Source organism: Cetorhinus maximus, chromosome 4, assembly GCF_964194155.1.
Source record: "Cetorhinus maximus chromosome 4, sCetMax3.hap1.1, whole genome shotgun sequence".
Classification (NCBI taxonomy): Eukaryota; Metazoa; Chordata; class Chondrichthyes; order Lamniformes; family Cetorhinidae; genus Cetorhinus; species Cetorhinus maximus.
This window is the reverse complement of record NC_135882.1, coordinates 26756977-26783585: the sequence shown is the minus strand read 5'-3', so window position 1 is coordinate 26783585 and position 26609 is coordinate 26756977. Positions and strand designations below refer to the sequence as shown.

The 26609-nt window shown below is 41.3% G+C and overlaps 1 protein-coding gene across 1 annotated transcript; it reads left to right on the top strand.

The window, feature by feature from the left end:
- The first annotated feature begins 728 nt into the window (after nucleotides 1-728).
- Nucleotides 729-3268, top strand: cbln2b (cerebellin 2b precursor). The gene is made up of 3 exons (XM_078539681.1): nucleotides 729-1076; nucleotides 1814-1933; nucleotides 2377-3268. The coding sequence occupies exons 1-3, from the start codon at nucleotides 789-791 to the stop codon at nucleotides 2572-2574; spliced, it is 606 nt and encodes a 201-aa protein (XP_078395807.1). The 5' UTR covers nucleotides 729-788; the 3' UTR covers nucleotides 2575-3268.
- The last annotated feature ends 23341 nt before the right edge of the window (nucleotides 3269-26609 follow it).

Genomic DNA, 26609 nt, shown 5'->3' with positions numbered 1-26609 from the left:
GGAACAGCAGTAAATATTTTATCTAACTTGGAGATCTCTTCGCAATTAAAACGGTAAGAGGAGCCTTGGCCGCGGCTAATGTTAACATGTCTCCAGCTTCCCTCTTTGCTTTCTGATGTTTTATTTTTGTCCCTCTGCGGGAGAACCTAAATGGGCAACTTTCTTTTTTTTTAATGTTGTTGTTGTCTTGTTAAATGGGCGGCCGGGTGCAGCGGGGAGCGGGCAATGGCATCGGGAGCTGACTGGGCTTTTGCGGGTGGGTTGCGGGTTGTATGTGTCTGTCTGAGCGGGAACTTCAGTCGACCGCCGGAGAGAAGGAGAAGGCAAAGTCAACTTCAATTGTAGGATTCTATCATCAGCAACGGGGGTGTGTGTGTGTGTGTGTGTCTGTGTGTGGGGTGGGGTGGGGGCGTTAGAGAGGCTGCAAGTCTCAGACTAAAACAGAAGCAAAGAGGGTAGCGAGGGAGGGGAGGGGGGATAAATTTGGAGAATGACAGGGTAGCAGTGCTATTATTGCAGGATCTCAGTTTTCAATAAAATGCACTCAATCTGCATTGGATTTTTGTTTCTGCATGTCTTATTACAGGCAATGGCATCCAAACAAACTGAAGGACGTTCTTTGATCTTCTAGGAGGCTGCTTTGGAAGTGGTGGTCAAGAGAAGGGAGGGGGCAGTTTGGAGTTTGGGGTGGGGGGGGGCTGGGGGTGTTGTGTGCACACACACACACAAAAAAAAAACCCAATTGTGATCGGCCCCGGTGTGATCTGTATCGGATTACCGAGAATCGCATGGATCTGCTGCTAATCCGCCCGGGATCTCTTAGCATGCTGGCACTGAGCCTGCTCCTCGCTTGCACGGGGCTCGTGTTGGGACAGAACGAAACGGAACCCATCGTGTTGGAAGGGAAATGTCTGGTGGTGTGTGACTCGAACCCGTCCTCGGACGGGGCTGTCACCTCTTCCCTGGGAATCTCCGTGCGGAGCGGCAGTGCGAAGGTAGCCTTCTCAGCCGTGCGCAGCACCAACCACGAACCGTCCGAGATGAGCAACAGGACCATGACCATCTACTTCGACCATGTAAGTCGCTGGCCGTCCCCCTCCCATCAAGCGGCTCGGGGGAAGCATGTCCCCCCTCTTCATCCTGCGCCCTTCACCCTCTCCACCCTCCCCCTTTCCCCGCTTTGACAACCTTTTCCTCACTTACTCCAAGTCTCGCCTTTTATGACAGGAGGAGGGTGGTGGGTGGTGGGAGTGGGGTGGGGAAAGGGTGAACCGCTGTCGCTAGGGCAGTGGACGGAGCAGAGCGACCCCCACACACTGGCCTGGCTGCATTAACTTGCTGGCCACGATTGGGAGTAGTTTTGCACATTGTACAGGTATGGGAGCAGATGGTACAACCTTCTCTCAGTCGCTAACTTCGGCCGCCTTGTGCAGCAAGAAGGCATTTGCAGAATTATCCTCCTGCTTTTAAACTTTGGGGTTTTTTTTAACGTGAACCCTTAGCAGTTTTGTCCCCATTCATTGCCCCGTGTGGTTCTAACATTCAAGAGCATTTTATATCATGTGCATCAGCCAGTGAATGGAAGTCCCTGTCTTGCCTCTGGAAACAGCATTGTAACTCCTGGGCTGTCCCTCACTCCCTGCATGTTATAATCCGCTTAAACTGAATGGAGCCTGTCGAATCCAACCTCAACCCACAGCCTCCAAATCTCTTTGCAAATCCCGATTATCCTTCTCGTCCCAAGTTTTCGCCGCGTTTACCCAAATGTCAAATGCGCAGCGCTGGAAACTCGGTGCTTTGTGCTTTCTTTCAGGTATTAGTTAATATTGGAAACCATTTCGATAGGAGGTCCAGCACTTTCGTGGCCCCGAGGAAAGGGATTTACAGTTTCAGCTTTCACGTGGTCAAGGTGTACAACCGGCAGACGATCCAGGTAGAGAAACTGACTGGGGCTTTTGTGCACAAATCTCACAACCATCGCCTGACTCTCGCTGTCAGTCTGTAACGGCGCAAGCTGTTCTCCAACCCACGGCGCAATTGCTTGAGTTGAATTGTAATGTGTTTTTCTTTTTTTAAAAAAAAATTTTTTAAAAGACGGACAGAGGGCTATTGGCAGATAGACGGTGGAAGAAAGGAAACCAGTAAGATAGATAGAGAGGCACAATAGAAAGGAAGGGAGATTGCCCAGGTACAGCGGCAGATAGTGCAAGTGTAACACGGGAAGCATACATGACCTGGAAGGTTGTGTTATAACGGCTAATACACCGGGGGGAAGCTAGCGATAAATCAGTTGTTATCCAATCGGCAGTAACTTGGGACCGTGTACCATTAGTGCAAAGTTCAAAGTTGTAAGGCTTTGTTTTGTTCTGGTTTCAGGTAAGCCTCATGCAAAATGGCTGGGCTGTGATTTCTGCTTTTGCCGGGGACCAGGATGTGACCCGGGAGGCTGCCAGCAACGGGGTGCTCTTGAACATGGAGAGAGAGGACAAAGTCTACTTAAAACTTGAAAGAGGCAACTTGATGGGAGGATGGAAATATTCGACGTTTTCTGGCTTTTTAGTATTCCCTCTATAAAGGAACACCAATGCTCGTCAAAATCCTGTGTGAGGATCAAGTCGCCATGTACATTATCGATATTGCAACGGAACAAGATTACTATACCAAAACCACCTAACTGCTAAGTAGGGGCAGACCCATTACCTACCGATTAGAATAATTTCTTTGAAATACTGACAATTGTCTTGGCCAATGTGGTTCTAAGTAGTTCTGGTGACAGTGCTCCTTAGGATATCAAGTGAATTTATTGACAAGGACAATTTCTGGCTAGACAATAGAAACTGGATTTTCTTATGGGCGGATTTTTGATTGAACGAACCGAACCTTCGTGGACAAGACCGTACTCGCAAGTGACGACCGAAAAAGCGTAATTTAAAAAAAAAAGAGAAACGAGTTAGGGTTTTGATTTAAATGTTCTAGCAAAGCTTTCTTTCGTGTTCGTATATAGCCTTAAGCAAAGAACAAGTCCAAATTCAGTGGCGTGTTTTTTATTTAAATTTGGGGAAATTTATGTATCGTTTCTGTAGGTGAGCTGATTTTGAAGAAGTGCTTTATCACAAAAGGTTTCTTTGCACGAATTGGACGCAGCTCTTGTTCCTTCTTTGTGTTGTGGTTGGTGTTCTTTGACCTTTTTGGGTGCAGAAAGAGTAAACCTATAGATTAATAACACGAGACATACCACGAATGATTGTAATAAATGGACCCAATTATTTATTGAGTGCTTCTTTTTTGGATTTCTCAATTGATCCTCTGGCGGGCACACAGGAACTTACACATCTCTCTCAATTTAAAAAAAAAATAAGTTTTACATTGTTTGCTCCTCTCATGCCAAAGCAAATATGGGCTTCTCTTTAAATCTCTCTAAAGACCTTGTCGCTAAATAACACCTATGACACGCCCAAAGACGTTATCTGGTGGGTTAAGTTTGACGTTCAGGTTCAAACAAAACAGAATATTACAAAATTAAAGTCAGTTCTCTCCGTATTTTTATCCAAGTTTTAGTAAAGTAAACGTCAACCTTTTTACATTACCGAATGTATAAGAAAATTGCGGACTAAAATACAGCTCTTCAGTCGCTATTCCAGCAGGGAGGAGGATGTCTGATAAAGGTTCTTAAGTATTAAAAAGTACCTGCACAGGAGTTAGCCACTAGACTGCAACATGTAATTAATAGAATCCCTCCTGCTGTTCATTTCCCAGAAAGATTTCTGGTATTGTAAGCAGGTCCCCACTGTATTCATACTGAAATCTATTCACTGTTAATACAATTAATGCCCGAATATGGTTATCACACCATCAATCCATTAAATATCCATTTTCGAGAATAAAGGGTGGAAATGTGTATATGAAAACCAGCAATGTTGCATATGATCTCCATCTGTGGTTGAAATTACTAATGATATATCTCAGACCATTTCCATACTGAGGTTCTCAATTTTGTCTAAAGCTCTGAATCTCAAATGGTTAAGCTTTCAAAGCGCAATTCTATGATTTTCAACTCTATGGTCCCTATAGTGGTGAATTCAATACATTTCCAGGCATTAGACAACTAGAGGAAACATATAGCAATTGTTAGTTCACTGTATTTTACAAATAGCAAATACCATTTATTGGGCTCAAGATCTCTGTGCAATCCTTAGAGAATTGAGTTGCTTCACAGATCGTAAAATAGTACAATACGATGGGTATTTTTCCATATAAATATAGCATGGCATTCAGTTATGTATTATCAGCATCTTCCCCCAAATACATAGAGCATCTAACTCATTTCCTGACCAAATTTGATAAGGATTTATATCTCCCATCACTTTCGTTCAGAAACACATGATCAATTACCTCTGGTGTCACACCAGGTGTAAGGTAAGGAGTTACAAAACAATATATGTATGTAGACACAGGAATATGGCATATGAACATGGACACAAGAATACAGAATGTGGATCATACTTGCACAATATTATCGACTTATATGCCTTTACATGCAGGGGGCCTTATAGAAACATGCCAACTTGCTGTGGCATACATTTAAGGCACAGTGAAGTAAAGTGACAAATGTACTTGACATCATTTTTTTTTGGGCATGTGTTAGTTTACAGGGAACTGTCTAATTAATCTTCAAATTAGTTACCAACATGACAATGGAAAGAGTCATTTTGAAATTCCTCTGCTATTTGGCTACGTAAGAGTCTTATGGCTATAAATTAAATAATGTAAGGAGATGGCATTTTTGAAGAGAGCAAGACTGTCTCCAGAAATAGAATTTCAAAAAGTGATGGAATATAGGGTTAATCTTTGTTGCTGATTTTGATCAATTCTGATGTCTTATCTCTGGGACTCCCCTGTGCCCTCAATATTATTTCATTATTTTCTGTCTCTGCCTCTCATTTTTCCTAGCATTTGACCGCAAAGAGATTTAAGATATGGATTCTTGATCAAATACAAAACAGCTCTGTGATTAAAGAATTCGCATAGCCATCTCCATCATCCAGCCAGTATAGGTATGACATGTTATGGTTACTGATAACTATTTTAAAACAACTCAAAATACAATTTTTAAATATGTGTTTGTTTATTTATTCCTTCTGGCAGATTGAGAAACATACTGATTCTGTATTTCCTTATTGAGCCTCCCTCTCTTGATCAAAGTAGTTGTTAGACATGTAGTCTGCTATGCAAGGTGTGGCTATATGTGAACATATGTATGCTGTACCTACTAAGGCTTTCATATTCAGAATGAGACTCACTTATTTTGCTTTAAAATGCAACCCAGTGTAATATATCTCACTCTGAAAAAGAGGCACAATCCTCTACCTTTAATTTGGTTTGCAATGTGTGACATCCTGGGATATCAACTACTGCTTAATAATAACTTGTGGGGTATGTGTTTGTGAGTACATATGCATTCAAATGTGTACGTAGGATTTGTTAGGAAATAGCACACTCAATGTCAGGGAGAGCCCACAGACTAAATCACATCAACACTGAATTTCTTTATATTAGTAGTCCATTATATCAATGTAATGCTTTAAAATTTTGGTTAGGCAAATGCATTCTCTGAATGTAATACACTTAATACAGAATTCACCTTTAGGTTGCAGGTCTTCTAAAATTATTCTGTTAAAGGGTTTTTTGGCACAATGATCATTGCAGAACAGAATTTTTCATTATTAAACACTGAAGAGTATTTTGACAATCTGCCAAATAACATAATGTAGTTACTTCTTATAATTTTACTGCTTATTGTTCTGCGAGTACAGTTGAGAAACTTCAGTCTTGTAGCCTCAGGATTTCTGCTCATTTCTCAGTCCACACTGATACAATTAAAGTCTACATTCAAATGATGTCCATACAGCAATGTAATCAGTGATGCTTCACTCATGCAGCCAATGTCCTGACAGCTCTTACAGATTTCACATTGTTTTCAATTATTGTGGGCACACTTTGCAAGACATTATTTAACAAACTGGCAACATTTCAGAGGCACCCCATTTGACAGTGAAAATAAAGCAATGCCCTGCAAAAGCTAGACATCATTATAGTAGGGATAACAAATATTAATATTGAAATCTGGAAGCAAAAATTTATTTTAAGTTACAGGGCTTAGGCTTTTGGTGGTGTATTTGCGAGTTTTGTGTCAAGGGTATCTGCCAGTTGGAATGATACATTATTTATTTCAGCTAAGTTTAAGTAGTACTAGTTAGCACAAGTAGTGCCAGTTACAGAACGTATTCCTTTGTTCTGCTCCAACAATTCAGAAGACCACCTTTTACTACTTATGGGCCACTTCTGAGTCTGAGGGTGCTGACTAGAAACCAGGCTGGAACAACACATGTTCAATTCATATAGGATACAGGAGACCTTCTGCCCATTACTGGAACTCAGGTTCTAAAGTTGAAAGGACAGAATGTGAACGCACTGCATCACCCAATACCCGGCTCGTTTTGTTTTCAAATTGAGTCTGCAGTTCTGTTTGCATCTGTTGCATAGTGTTTCTTTTATAAACACTATCAATCATACTCTATGAGCAGATTTTGTTCGCAAATTTTAATGTTTTTTCTCAGATTTGAGATAATATGCTCTTGTTTTACAGTTCAGGATGAGCACAAAGGAATCACCTAACACAATTATTATGATGATGCATTTGATTAGAAAAGTTAAAGATTGTTAGTTGCCAGTTTGACAGTATCATATCCTGAACTCTATTAACACATATTTTTGTATAAACCTTTTCAGAAGACAGAAAGAAATAGAACACACTTTTTTTGGTTTGAACTTCTTTTGAAAAAGTTCTTTAAGTGCTCTATATATTTGCCTCTGCTAGAATATTTGTTTTCACTTTCTCCTGATGACACCCTCCAGATATTATTGTTCTGGTGAGGTATCTTATTGCAGAATGGCTCAATCTACTGTTAAGCAAAATGAAGTATTATATCTAATGTAGTCATGCCAAGCATACTTCATCCATGTCAAGTATTCCCAGACAGTCAGTTCCCATTCCTGATTGTCCCTATACCAAATTGCCTTTCTCTCACTGTTTAGCTTTCATATATGAAAATTGGCCCGGTAATAACTGGAAAACAACAAAGAAATCTGCATGTGGCTCATCTGGTGACTATCCATTATTTTTAATCACAGTATAAGTAACTAATATATGTTGTGGGATGCTGTTACAGCAGCAGGTAATTATTAATAGCTCTATTGAGAAAGTGTAATTGTTTATTTTGCTTCTTAAAAGGATATTTCAGTCAATTATATCTTTGATGATCTAGGTAAACAAGTAACAGCTTCTGAAGTATAGTTCCTTACATGATATTTACATTTGGACCTACCAAAATACTGGTTAAAAATCTAATCAACGTTACCTAAAACTTAGTGCTGTTAGATTATAAGATGAGTAGTAGTGAGAAATGGTGGCAGTGTTAAAGCTTTAAATCACTGCAGGTGCAGTTATCTTAATGCATTCTTGAGACGCTGGCAAGGCTGGCATTTATTGTGCACCCTCGTTGCCCTTGGAATGGAATATAATCCTAGCCCCTTTTTAGGACAATTCTGGATCAGGCGTACTCCTCAGATGATCACTCTCACTTAAGGTTGAGAAAGACAGACCTCACCGACACTTGAATGGGTCTGAAGAATTGATCTAACTCTTCCTGAAGGAAAGGAACCAGCAGAGAATATCATTGTCCTTCAGGTAGCCTTTTTAACAAGTTTTAGCTGGATTATAACAACCTGGATATTATAAGGGTCTGGGCATCTCGCCTCAATAGTGTACCTCTCCACTGAAGTGTATATGGAGATGGGTTCTCGTGTTTGGATACAGAAGACTATACAAAACAATATATTTTCTAAATTATATAAAAGTTTATTACATAATCGAGAATGCAATTCACATTTGATGGAAAGTCAATTGCAACATTGATAGTTCTAGGAAAAGGAAGTATAATCTTGTTTCTCATAGAGAATTCAGCTTTTAAGTCTAAATAATGTTATAGTAAGATATTTAAGATATCCATAAACATTTAAAGTAGCACCTACCTTAAATCCCCAAATACAAAGCTAAAGAGTTAAACAAGGCACCTCCATCCCAATTAAAAGGAGAACTATTGCCATTACACTACAGTAGCTGTAAATTTACCATGAGAGATTTCGGCATGAATCCAATGAATCTAAAAATCCACTGTAGGGTTCCAATATTTATCCTGTTTCTAAACTGCATAAATTATATTTTTTACATATAGGGTGTTGCCTCTTGACACGGAGGTTTGTCCCCTTTTATTTCCCAAAAAAGGCAGGTATAACTATCAATTTCTAGTTAAAATCCAAATTATTTAATTCATAAGAAAAGGCTGACCCAGTAGGAAGTTGTGAGAACACATGCTGGACAACATCCTCAGAACTAACAGGATGCTAAGGGCTGCAAATGGTTCCTGTTTTTTCAGGAACTGCTTGTGCTGGAGGGTATACCATATTCCATGCCATAGAACATTAGTGTCCTTGAGCACACAAGTATGCCCAGGCATGTTTATGAACTTCCCCTACCCTTGTCGGGCAGGTGAACCCTGCTTTTATTTTTTTGAATCCCTACTTCATAGGAAAACCACTCTTTTTAATCCTTATAGCTGGATTCCTTCATGCCTTGAGAAAGCGGTGGGCTTTCTTTTTGAACGCTATAGTCCAAGTGGTGAAGATGCTCCCATAATCCTGTTAGCTAGAAAGTTACATTTTATTTTACTCCCTGTAGAAGTTTCATACAACTGGGTGGCTTGCTTGACCACTTCAGATGACAATTAAAAATTAACTAAATTAGCATTGGACTGGAGTCACATAGAAACAAGACTGATAAGGAGATCAGATTTTCTTCTCTAAAGGACATTAATGAACCAGTTGTGTACTTTTTGTGACAACCTGACAGCTTCATGGTCACAGTTACTTACAGTAGCTTTTTATTTTATTTCTAGATTTTTTGAAACATATTCTGGAATATCAGTCCAGTACCTGGCAGTTAGATATTTAATGTATTTGTTTTTAAGCCTTACAGAATACTTTAGCTAGCTTTTCTTTCACAGATATCCTGAATAGGTCTCCCAATGTTACAATGTAAGATGTTCCCAATTTTCCTCCCTCTATTGTATTATTAAAGTGAGTGAATGAACACATTAGGAAGAAATTGATTGAAAATTGCAGTCATTGAGTGACTGTGACTCACATTTTATTTTTCCATTTCATAATGTTATACCCTTTTTCTTAAAGCAGGTTATAGGGTCCATTTCTATGTGGAGTACAGGTTGGGTGGGCAGCGCATGAGCTATTTGTTTTGTTCACCCAATTATGCTCACACAGGTCTTTTTGAATTTTCTGGCTGAGCCTCATTTAAACAGAACAAGTGAGTCACCATTGCTAAGCATGCTGTTTCTAGGCAGCATGACCCTGGGAAAGCAGGAGATCTAAGGTGATAGATACTCATTATTAACCCTTAAAGGTATCCAGCGTTAAATGGACCATCACCTTTCATTAATAGGGAAATGTTATTAGGGCAGAGAGCGCCAATTAGATAAACTAATGGAACTCCTCAAGCTCTGACTTTCCTGGAGACTGAAGCAACAAATGGTGTTAGCTATATTTCCAGCTTTCTCTTACTGCTGTTAAGAATTCCTTTAAATAGTGGTGTAAACAACCACTTCCCAACCTATACCACTCATGGTTTTTAGGCGGGTTGAGGATGTGGCAGGGTTGAATGATACAAAAATAGCATTGAAGGGCATGACGACATGAGCTGACGCCATTTAAATATTTTAAATAGGCCTCATCTGTTTCTGGTGGGAGCATTGGACGCTTAAATCAACATTCACTTACAAATTGAAATGAGAACTTTGAATATTTCATAAATCATAAATTTTTACCCCAGTTTTCAATCTGCTCCCATCCCACCTGCAGACATAATCGGGATAATAGAGGGAGATAAAATCAGGCTTATTGTCTTTTAAAATAGTTGTGTTTCTCTTCTTTGTTAACTTCCATATTAAAGTCCACCATCCCAATATCAGTTCAAGCTTTCTCTAGATTTCTTACAACAACTTATGTCATAGCTGACCTCACTTTGGGTTTTAAGGAAGTGAGAATCTATTGGATAATGCATACACATTTTCCATCTGGACAAATAACTTTCATGAAGTTCCATGTTCTCCTTTTAATAATCATTGTAGAAATTGCCACAAGTATGAAAAATATAGTTTGGAATCACAAGTTGTTTTTGTCACTCAATTTGGAACTTCAAGTCATATTCTATAAGCTGTTATATTTTATTGAGATCTGAAACTGCATATATATCTATTAGCTAAGCACTGAACTAAAATGCCTATTAGACTGGTTGAAAAACCAGCAGGTGTAAGAAAATAGTTTTTATCATTGCCCACTAATAACAATTACCAATCGATGATGGTGTTCAGTCACGTGTGTGCCAGTACATTGCATTACATCATGAAGCATGCACTGTTTTCTAAAATACACAAGTGAAAAATTGCTCCTACTTAAAATTAACTTACTTATAACTAAGAGTATAAAAATAAACATAAATTGATTTTTTTTGTTTAGGCCATAGAATTAATTATTGCCTCAAATATGTTTGTATGCCATTATGAGTTTACTTTCTAATCCATGTTAGCCATTGCTGTTTGTCTAATTTGGATTATCCTGATTTAAGAAGCAAGTGAGACATCTGGGAGTGAGAGGAATTCACAAGGCCATTTCAGCCCATGCTAACCATGAAACCACACTAGATTTTGAATTTTGTCAGCAGCAGAACTAGATCTGTATGTTTCTTCTCCTTTTTGAAAGAAGAAGCCACCCAGCTCTCAAATGATTCAACACATTCTGGATTCAATAACAGTGAAGATATGGTGCTTTTGGTTCAAGTTGCAACTTCGCTGCAACTAGATACAGGATATGTTAGTCTCCTACAACATGCAATAATTGAAGCCTAATATTGTTGTAGTTCACTCACCTGGTAATACATATATAGTCCCTACCACTTATAATGGATGCGCTGGTGTCAATGTGGCTCATCCGCTTTAAATGTTGGATGGTAAGATCAATCTCCGGTTCATCGGGTTGGATTTTGTTGGGGAGCGCTGGGGATGGGGATGCAGGGAAGTTCACTATCATTACCACTCTGAAACTGACTGCAACTTCCAAATGTCTGTTATGTGCAGATTAGCTCTGAAAGCTGGAAGTTGTCACCAATCACTGAGGGCTCTGAAGCAGGTTGTACTGTGGAACCTTCTGGTGCCAGCCATCACTGAATCCTGTGAGAATTTCAATTTTCCTGCAGCCATTTGGTTGTTTGAAACCTCTTAAAAAGAGACACCTTACTCAAGCAGGTCTAATTGGGTTTTTAATGGCAACGTGATTAATTAAATTTGATGAACAACAGAACTGACCCTGAAAATACAAATTTATCATCAGGAAGCTCTGTTAATTGATTAATTAGTAGATTTGACTTAATTTTTTAAATAGTTTATTTTAAAATAAGTTATTTTAAAGAATATTTTAGATTTTAGCTTCAGCCCATGTATATGTCCTAATTTTTAATTTGCTTTAATTCATTGTTTTAAGTGATTTTATTTTAGTGCTTTTAGTTTCCTTTTTGGTGGGGTGGGTGGGTGGTGGGGTAGGGGGGGGGTGGGGGGTGTGGGGGGGGTTGTGAAATTCGTGAAAACCCTTGAATGTGATTGGCTGCTTGGACAGCCTGATGTCATCACTGCAGCTCCATGCTTACTTCACAGTCAGTGCAATGTCCTTGTTCCACCCTGATTGCCAAATATATAAAAAAAACTAATCACCAGTGTTTAAGTCCAACAACAGAACATGTATAGATTAAACTGAGGAAACTTAAAACACCCGCATGCTTGTATTAACCTTCATTTATGACTAGATCATGTAAATTCAGGGCATGTGCTCATGTCTACTAGTATGGTCCAGCTCTTGTAACATACAACGTTCTGGTGATTCTTTTAGATATTTTAATCTCCAATATTTTTATTTCTGTTGCTACACATTTCCAGTTTAATTTAGAACAGTTTGTCAGTGCATAAAAAATGAATATTGCACAGATTAAGGTTGCTGTGAAGTGGTAAATACAGGAATTAAGGGAGGTGCGCAGAAATATGGTTTAAGCAGCATCCTTGTAATTGTCTCCTATATACTGGCAAATAGTTAGCACTATTTGTCCTATATTGGTGGCTGCCTGGGATAAGTGTGGAAGTTGCAAATGTTGGGGACTGTAGTCCTTAAAATTTGGTCCAAATTTTATTTACTAGAAGGGTATATGTGCATCTTCATACCAATTTTTAAGAAGCTTATAGTTTATTCATATAGCAATGATATCTTTCAGTTAGAAATGTTAACTTTATTAAGGATATCTTTGCTCTATATTCTCTACATCTTGCATGGTTGTCAACCATGATTATAATGGCCTAAGTAGCTTTAAGTATAAGTGAAAATGAAACAAATAAATAGAGTATGAATACATGAAGCAATGAATATGAAGCCGCATTTTTATTTTCCTATAAACATAGTGTAAAATCAACAGGCATTATTGCAATATAATTTGAGGTGCTATATTTAGCATTAGCAGTAGCAACCTCAGTTGCCGATAGTTTGTAAATTGCACCATTCTTATTCTAAGTAAGGCAGGTATAGCAGGCCATCTTACATATTCTTTCACATTTAAACAAAAGTAATGGGGAGATAACCTTAGGCTCTGGTGCTTTTTCTGGCAAATCAACTGTAAGGCTATCTTCATCATTTACTGTTTTTCTACATCAACAGAACATAAGAATACAATTTACCACTGGCGATATTAATAGATAAATGTTTAAAGAAGATTGAATATGATTAATTTTTCTTCCATTTGAGAGAAGGTGGTAACCAATTTAAAATGAATCAGTTAATAATACATTAAAACAGCAGATAGAAGAATGCATGTGTTAGATATTTGACCACGAAAGCAACAGCAAATTCTAGGGTGGGATTTCAAAGGAATTTCGAATGAATGTGAAATTTCAGCCTGTAACCTGATAGTTTGACATATAAGGCACTGCTTGAAAAAACAGTCAGTCCAAACAGCAAATGGCCAAATGAACATTATTTTCCCTAGCACAGAGGAGCTTGCACCTTAACTTATTGATGTGACTCATACCAACTTTGGAGCCCTATATAAAGTCAAGTAAAAGCCGGGATCTCCTCACCCAAACAAGAAAATAAGTCTCACTGCCCTTTGAACTGCTGGAATGTCCCTCAGCAGGTCGTCTCAGAATTTTTAATTGACCAGCCCTTCTACAATGTGTATCGCAATCAGTGAATACTGTGTCATCTAGATATGTGTAAAATGTTTGCCCCTAACCACTATCACTATACTTCCTGCAAATCTTTTTCCCACTTTTTGATACATTTGAGAGTGCATCAGATACAAAAGCCAAGCGCAACAAGACTGTGCTTTCAGATACAATTATTACTATGTCACAGTAAGTCTGTGATGACTGTAATAAATGGAAACTAATTTAAATATTTGCTTCCTCCTGTGCTCATTTCAGCTCACCCACTTCCGCAATGGAGCTCTCAGGTATCCTTTAACATGTATCTTCCTGTTTGGGTTAATGAAGTATTTATGACATGGAAACTGTTAATTGATGAATTTCCTTTATGTAAACATTCACTGTAGATCTAAATTGCCTTCAGAATCATTTGTATGCATAAAGTCTGCAGCAGTGATCAGGTGGTACGATTTTACCACTTGGAAATAGATACATTTTTATTGGTGCCACAATAGGCTACTGGATTCTTGGCTTTATGCATGGAACCATAGAGTTCAAAAGCAAAAAAAAAGTTATGCTAAACCTTTTAAAATTATTGGTTAGCTCTCAGCTGCAGAATTTTCTCCATTTCTGGGCATTGCACTTCAGGATGAATGTCAAGGTTGTGGAAGTGTCGCAAAGGAGATTTACCAGAATTGATAACAAGGATGTGAAACTTCAGTTATTTGGATTGAATAGAAAAGTGTTCTTCTTAGAACAGAGAATGTTAGGGGGAGATTTAATAGAAGTGTTCAACATTTGTTTTAATAGAGCAGATGGAGAGAAAATATTTCCACTGTAAAGAGGACTGTTAGCCAGAGGACACAGATTTAAGACAATTGGCAAAGGAACCACAGGGGAAATGAGAAGAAATTCTGTTATGTTGTTCAATTGGTATGATCTGGAATGCACTGCTTGGGGGGTGGGTGTGGGGGGTGGGGGAATGGTGGTCATGATGGAAGCAGATTCAATAGTTTGAAAGAAGAAATTTTTAAAAGGAAATTGGATATACAGTTGAAAAGGATATGTTTTCAGGGTTATAGGGGAAGAGTAAAGGTTTGGGACTAATTAGATAGCTCTTCCATTGAGCCAGAACAAGCACTATGGGTCAAATGGGACAATTACAGCCTATGCTGTAATATTCTATGACAAACACTTAAATTTTAAATGACTTCCCCACATTTTTTCCAGGGGTTTGTCATCATTTGCTCATTTGGAGATTCTCATTTTCTGCATTTATTATTTTTCCTCATATTAGATTGGTTCATATACCAATATGTTTAAACTTTTTGAGAAAATTACTTCAATCTTCTGCTACAAGAAGCTATTTGATGACTATCTCTCATTTAAGGCTGAATCCTAAAGCATGCCGCCTAGGAATTGAGATGTCCAACGTTCATTTTTCAGGCGCTAAATGGCCTACTAAATCTCCAATTTGGCAGCAAAAATCCATGTGCACTTCTGCCATTTTAGTACAGGCAGTAACGCTTACAGAGGAACACACACTAGCAACATACTAAGCTGAATTAATTTATGCAGATAGGAACCCTACATTTCTTAGAGGACCCACTACAGATCATCCCAATGCCTTGCTCAGTGTATGTTGACCTCGCACAATATAACTTTTGGCTAATCGGCTTTAAGGCCCCTCACTAATGCTATATAAAGAAACACTGCAGGACTTATAGGTTGGTTGCTGTTTTAGCATTTTTAGCTACTATTTGGCTTCTATGCATTTTTGTTGTGTTTTATCAATCTTAAAAGTTCATGTTGTCTACATAGAGGCTGTCTTGCTTTTCCGCTGCCATTGCCCTTTGCCTGGCTCCAAACATGTTCGGTCAGAAAGTGGTTTCACTGGGCATAGTGAACAAGGAAGAAACAGCAAGTAAGGCACCACTGAGCAATAAAACTGCCAGAAGAGGATGCTGGATTGGAGGACATATCAACAGAGGTTCTTCAGACAGCTCTTACCCCAACTCAACTTAATTGAGGAGAAATGTATGAGGTGTCATCCATTTACCAAGGAGGTTGAGACTGAGCTATACCAGTTGCTGCAGACACAACGCCAGTTTCAAACCAGGGTATAGGCAGCGCTGCCTGTTGCTGTCAAGGTCACTGTTATTTTTAACTTTTATGTCACGGCCTCCTTTCAAGCTGCAACAGATAATGTCAGCACCCTATAGCAGTTTGAGTACACCAATGATATTGGGGGCTCACTGAGACTCTGTACAGCAACAGTAGCATGGACATCTCCTTCTGCATGGACTGAAAAAAGCAGGATGAGAGAGCATTATGTTTTGCCCACACGGTTGACTTCTCCATGGTACAAAGTGCCATTGACTGCACACTTACTGCCTTGAGCGGCCCCTATTATCAACATAGAATCTTTACCAATCAAAAGGTATTCCACTCCCTCAAAGTACAATTGGTTTGCGACATCAGGCAGCAGATCGTGCAGGTCTGTGCTCCCTATACTTATAGAAAAGCCAGTGAGCCACCTCACTCTCCAGTGAACTTTCACCTGTGGTCTAATGTTTGGCTGGGGGCGGTGGGGAGAAAGAAGGCGGGGGGGTGGTGGAGGGGGGTGGGGTGGTGAAAGAGGATGTTCCAACTCCTCTCCGTTCATGGGCCAAAACTTCAAGTGCGGTGTTCCAAACTTCATGCCCTGTCTGTCCCCTTTTCAGACATCTCTGTAAAAACTTCCTTTCTTCAGATTGCGCCTCGCCTTTATGAGGTGCATGTTGCCTTCATGTGGCACCATGGATGTTTAATAACCGGCCCTTGCAATAGGGGTGGAGCCAATGAGTAGCACAGGCTCCATGCACATGTACTTTAAATAAATAGCACAAATATCACATGTTGCCTACATCTTTTCAAAGTAGCACATGCAGTCCATGCCACCCAGGCCCAAATACAGTGCCATCTGGTTTCCAGGCCAGAATGTCTTTATTCACACTTTCTTCCAATATTTAGCCAACTGGGATTTTCCCCAAATTATTTTCTGATCCTATTTTCTGAATAAAGAAGAACCTGCTGGTTTCAATAATTCTTGAACTATAGAATGATCGACAAGTCAATGGGACATCTTTGCAGCTTGTGCAAGTCATCATTGCTTAGATGGGTGAATAGTCCATCAGCCTGTTTCCTTGTATTGTTGCTCTCAGCAGGTCCAACAAAATTTCAACACTGATAATATAGGGCATTGAAAAAGCAGAAAGAGGTTTGCATTTTGCAATGTATTGTAACTGTTTGTATACTTAAATGTTCATAACTGTGAAATTATTTTATTTTATACTTTATTTTTATTTTAACAATTGTCTATAATCATGCTTTGGATTTTGATGACTTGTTTTATTTATATTGCCATCACAGTTCGATAATTGCCATGATGATTTTTCAATAAACCAATTATCTATCTAACTTTGCATAAGTGACTGAGGCACTTTCCAAAGGGTTCAAATGTTTGCACAAAGAAGAAGCTCTTGACAATGTCGTAGGCCTGAATTTTACCCTTGGTGGGTGCGCGCGATCAGCGGGCCGGGGATTGGTTGGGAAACAGGCCCCTCCCCGCGATTGGCCCCTGACCGCAATTTCACACTGGCTGGCCAATTAAGGCCCGCCCAGCGAGAAACACAGCATCCCAATGGCCGGAAAGACCTAGGTAGGCTGTCGGACGCAGGGTCCAATGGCGACCCAGTGGGCTGTTTAAGAACGGCACAGGGAGCTCCTTGAAGGCTGCCAGGGAAGAACATATCTTCTACCTTCTGGAGAGTGAAGCTATGGCTTCAGCAATGGATGGAGATGCCAGGTGGGATGGCAGGTCAGGTGGTCACTTGGGTGTAGCTGCCAGGAGGGACACCTTCATCCCCAGAGATGGAAGGACGAGGCCACCACACCAGACCAAAGAAGCTTGGGAGGAGCCCAAGGTCAGCAGCCATAACGTTGTACGGTGCACATGGGTACAGTGCCGGTAAAGATTCAATGACATGCTGTGCTTGGCAAGGGTGAGTACCGTGTTGGCATGGATCAGTGTGGTGAAGTGTTAAGGACTGGCTGTCCTCCCGTGGAGCTCAGGGATGTTAGAGTCTGAGTGCCAACTGTCAATGATACTGGAGCTCGCTAAGTGGGTAAGCCCTGGCTGCCTGGACTGAGTACCTTGTGGCTTGAGGGCCATGACTTGGATGTGCCCTGCAAGGTGCTGCTCAGGTGTGTTTGGCCAGGCTGCAATGGTGCTGCAGGTACAGAGTGGATTAATTAATGTTCCTGTTTCCTTTCAGGAGAAGATGAGCCATAACAACATTGGGAGGTCATGGACAGGCGGAGGCTCCCCAAACCTCCAAATCCTGACAGACTTGAGCAGGATGCCTTGGAGCTTGAGCAGCACCACGGTCCTCGTTCAGGTAGTTGTGCAGAGGCTGGGGTGTCAGATGAAGGTAAGAGTGCAGTGCACAGAGGTGAGAGTTTCGTTTGGTGTAAACATTCTTGTGTAGTCTCATCACTGATGGGAGCCTCAAAATTGGAGTCCCCATTGATCATTGAAAGAGGATGGCATCATGATGCATGTCTCCCCTATCTCACCAGGGTGCCTGGCATGCACAATGACAGAGTGATGACTTACACTAATGACATGTCGTTCTTCTCCCGTACATTCGCCAGCAGGCTCTCTTTCGCAGGACCTGGAAGAGCCACCCCTGATGCCAGAGGACCACCAGGCTTCAGCTGCATCTGTGTCACACCTGCTCTCTGAACCAGGCACCAGCGCAGATACCAGCAGCTCGGTGGGCATTAGATCTTCAGCTAGAATGTCGATGCACAGTAATGAGAGCACTTCACACTCACTTGAAGTGCAGATGGAGGCAGAGAGCGTCTGCAGTTGGAGGACTGCTCGAGACCAGGACGATGCTCAGTCAAAGGCTCTGGAGTCAACCATTAGGCGGCAGATGCTGGATGTTCAGGGGGATGTGCGGGAGGATCTGGCAGAGATCCATGAGGGTCTGCGTACCATGGTCTTTGTTGTGGAGGAGTCCATGTCGAGCATAAGCACTGCGTTTAAGATCATGGCTCAGCACACTGCCTCCTCCATTGAGAGAGTGGCAACACTCATGGAGAGGCAGCTCCAGGGACAGAATCAGGGGTTCCTGGGTTTGCGCTTAGCCCTGAAAGCCTCACGCAGGCACTAACCTCAGGTTGTCAGTGTCAGTGTGGGAGATAGATCAGGCACCTAGTATCCTGGCTAGGTGCCCATCCATCAGTGGTGAGCAGGGAGGTCCAGAGTGACCTCATGTTGCCGCACAAACTGCTTGTAGTCTTTGCAGGCTCCTCTCAGGGTGCTTTGGGTGATGGCAGCAACTTCTCTGCCCCTCTGCCAGTGACCATGGCACCCGATGAGGCTACAATGACTGGGAGATGCCCGCCATGACACTGGCCACTCCGTCCCAGGCGGGGCCAGCACAGGCTCCACTGGCCAGAGGATGACAGCCAAGGCTGTCAAGGCCAACTGGACAGCAGAGTCAGCAGGCTGTCTCCAATGCCGGTGCCAGCGAGGGGTGGGGGGTACCAAGACTTAGCACTCGTATACGTAAGTTTAAGGCACCATGAGCACAAGAGGGACTGGCCCACGGGTGATCTTCTGTTCTGTAATGTTTTGTTTATGTTCACTAGCGTGAAAATGAACACCAGAGATGGTCATGTTGCTTTTTTTTGATTATGAAAAGTACACAAATTTTGTTTTTGTCATAAGAGCCTGAGTGTGCTTCACCCTTTTTTTTCTGGTGCAGGGTATGCTAGTGTGTAATGCTGGGCGTGAGTGGCTATAAATTTCATTGCACAGGTATTGAGTGGACTTTGGGTTCAAATGAAAGGGTCATTTCAGACATCCTGGATGGAGGCAGCAGCCCTGGCATGTGGTGGAAGCAGATGTTTAGCAGCCTAGCTGAAGGACCATTGGATCGAGGCATCCCTGCTGTCCCTGCCTTCCTGAAGGAGACAGAGGTCTGCCTCCACACCCTCAGCATTCACCTCACCGTGCTCCTCTTCTGATTCACTGCTGGATTCATCATCTGTGGCCTTCGGAGCTGCGTCAAGATCCCCTTTCTCCAGAGGGTCCACCCTTGCCAGAGCCAGATTGTGGTGAGTGCAGCATGCAACCACTATCAGTTACACCCACTCTAGGTGGTATTGTAGTGCTCCCCTGAATGGTCCAGGCAGCAGAAGCGCATCTTCAAGACCTATGGTTCTCTCTATCACCATCCTGTAGAGGCATGACTCCTATTATAATCCTGCTGTGCCTCAGTTCTTGGATGGTGGAGAGGCATCATGAGCCACCTCTTCAAAGGATAGCCCTTGTCACCCAGCAGCCAAATATCCAGCCAGGCTGCAGCACTGAATAGCCTTGGCGCCTGGGACTGTCTGAGGATATAAATGTCATGACTGCCTAGGCTTTGCACAGACTTGCAGAATCTGTGTCCTGTAGTCGCAAACTATCTGTATGTTCATGGAGTGGAATCCCTTCCTGTTAACAAAGGCACCCGGCTGACCCGCTGGCACCTTGATGGCCACATGTGTGCAGTCGATCGTACCTTGAATGTGGGAGAACCCAGCAATCGCTGCAAACCATCTGGCTCGCTCAGCTTGGCTGGCTTCATCCATATGGAAATGAATAAATGTCATTAGCCACCTGAACAGAGCTTCTGTCACCAGCTTGATGCAAATATGAACAGTTGATTGGGACACTCCCCACAGATCCCCCACTGATCCCTGGAAAGAGCTGGAGGCATAGAAGTTGAAGGTCACTGTGACGTTCGGAGCCACTGGCATGGGGTGTCCACCTACTCAGTTGGAGATAGTCTCAGGGCCTATCATCTGACAAGAGGTCACTGTCTCCCTTGAGAGGTGGAGCCTCCTTCATCATTGCACCTCGGACATATTGAGGTAGCTGCATCACTGCCTGTAAACCCTGGCAGCAGGATAGTGGCATCTTCTTCAGCCCCTTCTGCCTTGGGCTACCTGCTGGCCCTGTGGCCCTTGTGCCTACGTCTCTCTTCCCACAGGTTGCTCCCCTGAAAGCTACATTGGGACACCTGGTCTCCTCTCCCGCCCCTCTCTTTCTCCTCAGAGGAGGTGCCTCCAGGGTGACAGAAAGTTGCCTGATAACTGGAAGGATCCACATGGTCAAAATCTTCATGGGGCCTTGGAGACATCAAGGAGTCCTGAAATGAAGGCTGGAAATGCTAACAATGAAGCTCAGAACTGAGGTGAAACTGTCAAGTACCAATAAGCAATCAGCAGCAAGCTATCTCCTAAACTCCTCGCTACTCACAATGGCAATGCTGCTGACCCTTTTTATCCCACCCTTGGATGAGGTTTTGCAAAATGTGGGCTGCCCACCTGCCCGTTTTGCCCATACAATGAGCCCAAAATTGCATGGGCAATGTAAAACATTTTTGGCCCTTGTTCTTTGATACCCATTATAGATATAAAACTCTTTATGTTGAAATTTGAAGCTTCTTGTCTCCGGGATCCTTAGCTCCTCTTGCATCTTGCGATTTTCATTGGTAAAGACATCAAATGGCAATTTATTAGAGAAGAGAAGGATCTTCCGTCTGTCATTAGGAAATGTGCACAGCATATTTTCCTCCTGTTTCCTGTGAACGTGTTTCTTTGATGAATCTCAAGCTTTGTTAAAGGAAGAGGATTTTATCAACACCACTGGTCTGCGAGTCAGCTCATTTAACCTCATTACTCAAGGGCGTACAAAATCCCAGCTCTCATAAGACTAAACAACACTTTGTAGTAATCATTCTCTCCTGCCGGTAGTAGTGTCTTTCACAGTCTTCTTTGCACAAGTCACATATTATTATTTGAAGGACAGCCCTTTCTTTTGTTTGGACAATCACAATTACATGATATGTGACAACGTTTCTTAGCTATTTTACTCAATTTCTGTCAAGGTTTGTTTTGCCTGTAATGGATGCTGGAGTTAAATAAAGAGTCATAGTATAAATAGATTGAACTGAAGTGTATTAGCCTAAGAACCAGACCTGTGCCACCTGAGGGTAGAAGTGGGGAGATTAAAGCCCATACCAATGTTATCCTGTAAATAAATTATACAAATGCAATCTAATTTTCATTTAGCTGTATCGACTAAAATCAGACGGCATTCTTGACATCAATGTGCTTTTCTATGGAAGCTTTGCAAGACAAAGGATTGTAAAGGCCACACATTTTTCTTTTCACTTCTGAACTTCCAACTATTTGTCTTTCTCAGACAGTCTATGAACAGGTCTGTGGACTCAAAATATGATACTTAACCTTTCAGTAGCAACAGATGGCCTGATAGATCATCTTTGGCTTATATTTGGACCTTCCATTGCATCATGCACTGTAGCCTTATGGGATTATGTGATATGAAAGGTATTTAACTTTATGACAATGTGTTGTAATGTTCGTGCATCCAGATGGATATATAATTTTGAATCTGGCAAGCTTTTAGGAAGGTGTTCCAGGATTCAATATCATTAAACAAACCAAACAGGAGGTAGGTGGGTGACATGCATTGGAAAAGATTAAATCAAAATGCATCTCACCAAAATGGAAAAGTAAAAAGGCAACTTATTTACATATGCCACAAAATTACTTCCTTAATAAAAGCAGTGATTATACTAACTGGAATATTCATAGTAACTGGTTTCAACAGATTAAGTTCTTCGTTAGGAAGGGTTATAAAATCTAGATTGTTTTAATTTCATTGTAAGAAAATAGTGACATAGATGTCACTTCCTCACACGCACCCGGCCTATCCTCCCATCTGAGTCAGGAAGTTCTGGGTTTAAGTTCCACTTCAGAGATTTGAGTGCAAAACTCTAGGTTGACAAAATGGTTCACTGCTGCGAGTTGCTATACCGTCAGGTGTGCTGTTTCTTGGATGAGAAGTTAAACCGAAGATCAGTCTGCTCTCTTTGCTGGATGTAAAGAAAAACCCTGGCACTCTTTTGACGAAGAGTAGCAGAGCTATCCCAGAGTTCTGGTCAATATTTATCTCTTAATCAACATTATTAAATAAAGCTGAACTTGCTGTGCGTAAATTGGGTGCACATTTCCTACATTACAACAGTGAAAGCCCTTCAAAAATACTTCAATGATTGTAAAATATTTTGGGGCATCCTGGGGTCATGGCACGCGCTATGCAAATGCAGGTTGTTCTTTCTGGTTCAGAGACTAATACATTTCAGTTCAACCTATTGGTGCTATTATGCTTTATTTGACGATGACTTCAACTGTAGCTAAAACCAAATTGAAAAAAACAGAATAAAACCATCCTTCTTAACATCCAGATGTATACATCATATAGAACAACATGTATTGCAGTGAGGCCCATGGGCATTACATCGCGCAGGATTGAAATTAAACAGATTAATTGCTGGAAATGTATTCTTTATGATGTCAGTATTATCCGATTGTAGCCCCATGTGTTACGGTTTTGTAATGCTCTCTAGCTTGTATTACTTTACCAGGGAGACTAACGAGGTGCAGATGATATCAAATGAAAAGACCAAATAAAAAGATATAAAGGCATTTAAGATAGACAGTGGGGGGATAATTGATAAACTAATCAAACTTAAGAGAGATTCAGAAGTATCATGCTGGAACGTGACATCTTACAGCACCACCGACACTAAATCCAGCAAGTCCTTTGAAGTAACAGGGAGGAAAAGGGCAGGATGCTATTTGTATGAAGCAAATGGTGGGGCGATGTAGATCAATCAGCAATTTATGGCAATTCACAGCTCATGGCATATCCCTTAATCCCCTGAATTTACTGATCAATTTTTACATTAATAACAACATGTGTTGTTAACATACCATTAATTTTCCAGAAAGATCTGGCCTGACAAAGAAGTTAGGGAAAATATAGTATGACTACCCATATATAAAAAGTAATTAGGCAAGGGAATAATGCCAGAAGACTTACGGACAGCTAATATGATTTTTAAAAAACATAGTAATTTGGTAGTACAGGACTTGAGTATTGCTGAAAAAAAGACATTTTGTCGAATCTTTTCATCTTGCACTCATCAGGACAATCGCAAGACAGTGGTATTCTTGAGATTGTCCTGATGAGTGCAAGATGAAAAGTTTCAACAAAATGACTTTTTTAAGCAATACTCAAGTAATATGATAACCTATATTTAAAAAGGGAGATTGCACACGCACATGGAACTATAGGCCAGTTAACTTATTTCCAATTGTTGTCACGCCCCCATTACCACTGCAATTTTCTCCCCTTCAAGCATTTATCCAATTTCCTTTTAAATTGTTAAATCTACTTCCAGCTCCCTTTGAGATCCTGAATTTCAGACCATAACAATATGCTGCATAAATATCGTCACCTCATCTTGCTTCTTTCTTTCATCAATTACCTTATCTTACTGAATTGCTTAAAGGAGTCAAAGACAGAATAGATCAGGATAATGTAAAAGATGTCATCTATTTTGATATTTAAATGATAAATTAATGACAAAATGAAAACAAGCTGGGTAAAAAACATTTGACAGAGATTAAGGTTTAAGGATAGTTACAAATGGTGGGAAGTGGTGTTCCACAAGTTCTGAGGCCACTCTTGTTCACCATTTACCTAAACAATTAGAATTTTGGAACCAAGTCTACAATTCAATATTTGTGGGAAACAACAATTTGAGGTATATGTCATTGCTTGGTAGCACAGAACTTGAGTACAGCTGAAAGAAGAGATATGCTGCCAAAGCTTTTTGTTTTGCACTCATCAGGATAGCTTCACAAGACTATCAAATCTCAAAGGGAACAACAAGTTATACTGCATGAGAAGAGGGTGCAATGAGGATTTGTTGTCAAGTGGGCTCTGATTGGTAGAAGCACTGTTAACTGTCAAGCTTTTCTTTAAACATAGCAGGCAAAGTACTGACTGTACTCAACCAGCCTGTGCTTGCGAAACCCAGAACATAGTGTCCAGCATTAGAGGTGATTCTGATTGGACAACACTTACTATACAATCCTGATTGTGCTAAGAATTACATTACACACAACCAATTTAAGATTAGCAGTCGTACATGCAGTATGGCTCACTTACACTTGCTGGAAGATACATATAATCACACACAGAGCCATGTCCTTTACAAACAGAAAAAAATATACCCACCCATTGTGCCTTTTACAAGTAAACAAATTCTTGGGGGACAGCCATTCCCTGGTTCATTCCCCATGCCAATGCCTTGACCAGAGTCCACTTGTCTGGTTTGAACTTAAACAAAAACTTGACAGTTAATTGTTCCCTTGTGCATTCTCCATGATAAAACCCCCATAATCAGAGCCCACTTGCCAAACAATCACCATCCTCTTCACATGCAGTGTAAATTGTTGTTGCCTTTGAGATTTTGTATTCTTGTGCATTGTCCTGATGAGTGCAAGATGAAAAGCTTTGACAGTATGCCTCTTTTTTCAGAAATACTGAAACTTGTGGTATGGTTGAAATGAAGGAGGACTATGACTAAATATAAAAAGACAACAAACTTGCATGTAATTAGCAAAATAATTTCAATGTTAATAAATGTTTGGTAGTGCATTTTAATAGGATTATTGAGGAGGCCAAATACTCCTTAGAAAATAAGAGTCTATTTGGGGTGGAGGAGCAAAGGGATCCATGGGTACATAAATCACTAAAATTAGCAAAGCAGGTTAATGAGGCCATAGCCGGTATAAACAAAGAACGGTATTCCTTTTTTAATTCATTCATTCATGGGATATGGGCTTCACTGGCTGGGCTAGCATTTATTGCCCATCCCTAGTTGCCCTTGAGAAGGTGGTGGTGAGCTGTCTTCTTGAACCGCTGCAGTCCATGTGGTATAGATACACCCACTGTGCTCTTAGGAAGGGAGTTCCAGGATTTTGACCCAGCAACAGTGAAGGAATGGCGATATATTTCCAAGTCAGGATCGTGAGTGCACTGAAGGGGAACTTGCAGGTGGTGGTGTTCCCATGAGTTGGCTGCCCTTGTCCTAGATGGTAGTGGTCGTGGGTTTGGAAGGGGCTGTCTAAGGAGCCTTGGTGAATCCCTGCACTGCATCTTGTAGATGGTACACACTGCTGCTACTGTGCATCGGTGGTGGAGAGAGTGAATATTTGTGGATGCGGTGCCAATCAAGCGGGCTGCTATGTCCTGGATGGTGTCAAGCTTCTTCAGGGTTGTGGGAGCTGCACTCATTCAGACAAATGGGGAGTATTCCATCACGCTCCTGACTTGTGCCTTGTAGATGGTGGACACTCCTTGGGGAGTCAGGGGGTGAGCAACTCAGCACAGGATTCCTTGCCTCTTACCTGCTCCTGTAGCCACAGTATTTAGATGGCTAGTCCAGTTCAGTTTCTGGTCAATGGTAACGCCCAGGATGTTGATGATGGGGGATTCAGTGATGGTAATGCCATTGAACATCAAGGGGCGAGAGTTAGATTCTCTCTCATTGGAAATGGTCATTGCCTGACACTTGTGTGGTGTGAGGGTTTTTTGTCACTTATCAGCCTAAGCCTGGATATTGTCTCATTCTTGCTGCATTTGGACATGAACTGCTTCAGCACCTGAGGAGTCGCGAATGATGCTGAATATTGCACAACCATTAGTGAACATCCCTACTTCTGACCTCATGATGGAAGGAAGGTCATTGATGAAGCAGCTGATGGTTAGGCCAAGGACACTACCCTGAGGAGCTCCTACAGTGATGTCCTGGAGTTGAGATGACTGACCTCCAACAACCACAACCATCTTCCTTGGTGCTAGGTGTGACTCCAACCAGTGGAGAGTTTTCCCCTGATTGCCATTGACTCCAGTTTTGCTAGGGTTCCTTGATGCCACACTCAGTCAAATGCAGCCTTGATGTCAAAGTCACTCTTACCTCACATCAGGAGTTCATCTCTTTTGTTCATGTCTGGACCAAGGATATAATGAGGTCAGGAGCTGAACGGACCTGGTGGAATCCAAACTGGGCATCAGTGAGCAGACTATTGTTGAGCAAGTGCCACTTGATCGCACTGTTGATGACCCCTTCCATTACTTTTTGATGATTGAGAGTAGACTGATGGGGCGGTAATTGGCTCGGTTGGATGTGTCCTGCCTTTTGTGTACAGGTCATACCTGGGCAATTTTCCACATAACCGGGTAGATGCCAGTGTTGTAGCTGT

Coding starts and splice junctions, on each gene's coding strand:
- cbln2b (XM_078539681.1), top strand. CDS start 789: ATGGATCTGCTGCTAATCCGCCCGGGATCTCTTAGCATGCTGGCACTG. Junction 1,077..1,813: donor TGACCATCTACTTCGACCAT/GTAAGTCGCTGG, acceptor GCTTTCTTTCAG/GTATTAGTTAATATTGGAAA. Junction 1,934..2,376: donor ACAACCGGCAGACGATCCAG/GTAGAGAAACTG, acceptor TTCTGGTTTCAG/GTAAGCCTCATGCAAAATGG.